Raw genomic sequence first — 1,023 nt, forward strand, 5'->3', positions numbered from 1 at the left:
AACGCTCCTCCTCCTGGGTGTTGGGGAGCCAGCTGCCGTAGCCCAGCTCCTCCAGCGCACTGAAGAAGCTCTGCTTGGATTCCTGGTAGGGTGTGGCTGCCTCCTTCGCCTCCGAGTACACCGAGAGCTTCTGCAGCTCCTTGCAGTTGCTCTTGGCACACAACTGCTGGAACAGGGTGAACATTTTCCTCTTGGACACGCGAGACAGCTCCAGCCTTGGGCTGAGAAGGAAGACAAAGGCAGCGATGAAGGACAGGACAGGACACGCAGCGGCGCAGGGGCTCACAGAAAACCCACAGCGGGATGTCTGCGAGGTGTCCTGGCTCGGCGGGGCTCTGTGGCGGGGGCGGGGCTGGGCAGCTTTGTGTTCTGCTCCAGCAGAGCCCAAGCTCACACCTGCCATGCTGAAATCGCCCCTTGCCACACGCGAGGTGCTGTCACAGCACACTGGGGACTCGCAGCTTCAGAGCTGCCCCCCTTGCCCCGAACAGAAAAGCAGTGTCAGGAAAGGCTCTTCTTACCCATCCACCTTCCCTTTTGTGCCATCCAAGACCTCAACTTCGCTTTCATCAGCAAGAGACCAATTCACCGAGGACTCCTTCGTTTTGCCCGTCTGCCTGGCAGAGTCGTACACACTGACTCGCCCGACCTGCGCAAGAGGCGAGAGGCTTTCTGAACGCTGGGCCTGCGGCACGAGCTCCCTGCTAAAGGGAGCTTCTGGCCTCCTCTTGCCCCTGCAAGCTCACCCCAAGCTCCCGAGAGCAGCAAGCACCAGGTTCTCACTAAGCTGAAGGCTACAGGGGTGACCTTGGTCTCCTTTTCCTGAGACCGAGCCATTGCCAGCAACCCCCAGACACTGGGACAACGCGAAGGGGGCAGGTTCCTGGCCAGGAACCCCCTGAGCCCAGCCAGGGAGCCTCTGCCAGGGGACGCCCCTGCAGAGCCCCTCGGAGAGGCCCGAACCCAAGGGCGGAGGTGGCAGGGGGCGAGGGCAGAAGCGGAAGAGCTGAGCCCGCGTGACTA

At 62.0% G+C, this 1,023-nt stretch overlaps 1 protein-coding gene across 1 annotated transcript in view; it reads right to left on the minus strand.

The window, feature by feature from the left end:
- Positions 1-1,023, minus strand: part of ADAR (adenosine deaminase, RNA-specific) — an 11,059-nt gene that overhangs the window by 250 nt on the left and 9,786 nt on the right. The window contains 2 exon segments of the mRNA XM_010144212.1: positions 34-221; positions 522-651. Of these exon segments, the coding sequence (XP_010142514.1) occupies positions 34-221; positions 522-651 (318 nt within the window).

Source organism: Buceros rhinoceros, unplaced genomic scaffold, assembly GCF_000710305.1.
Source record: "Buceros rhinoceros silvestris isolate BGI_N320 unplaced genomic scaffold, ASM71030v1 scaffold28779, whole genome shotgun sequence".
Taxonomy (NCBI): domain Eukaryota; kingdom Metazoa; phylum Chordata; class Aves; order Bucerotiformes; family Bucerotidae; genus Buceros; species Buceros rhinoceros.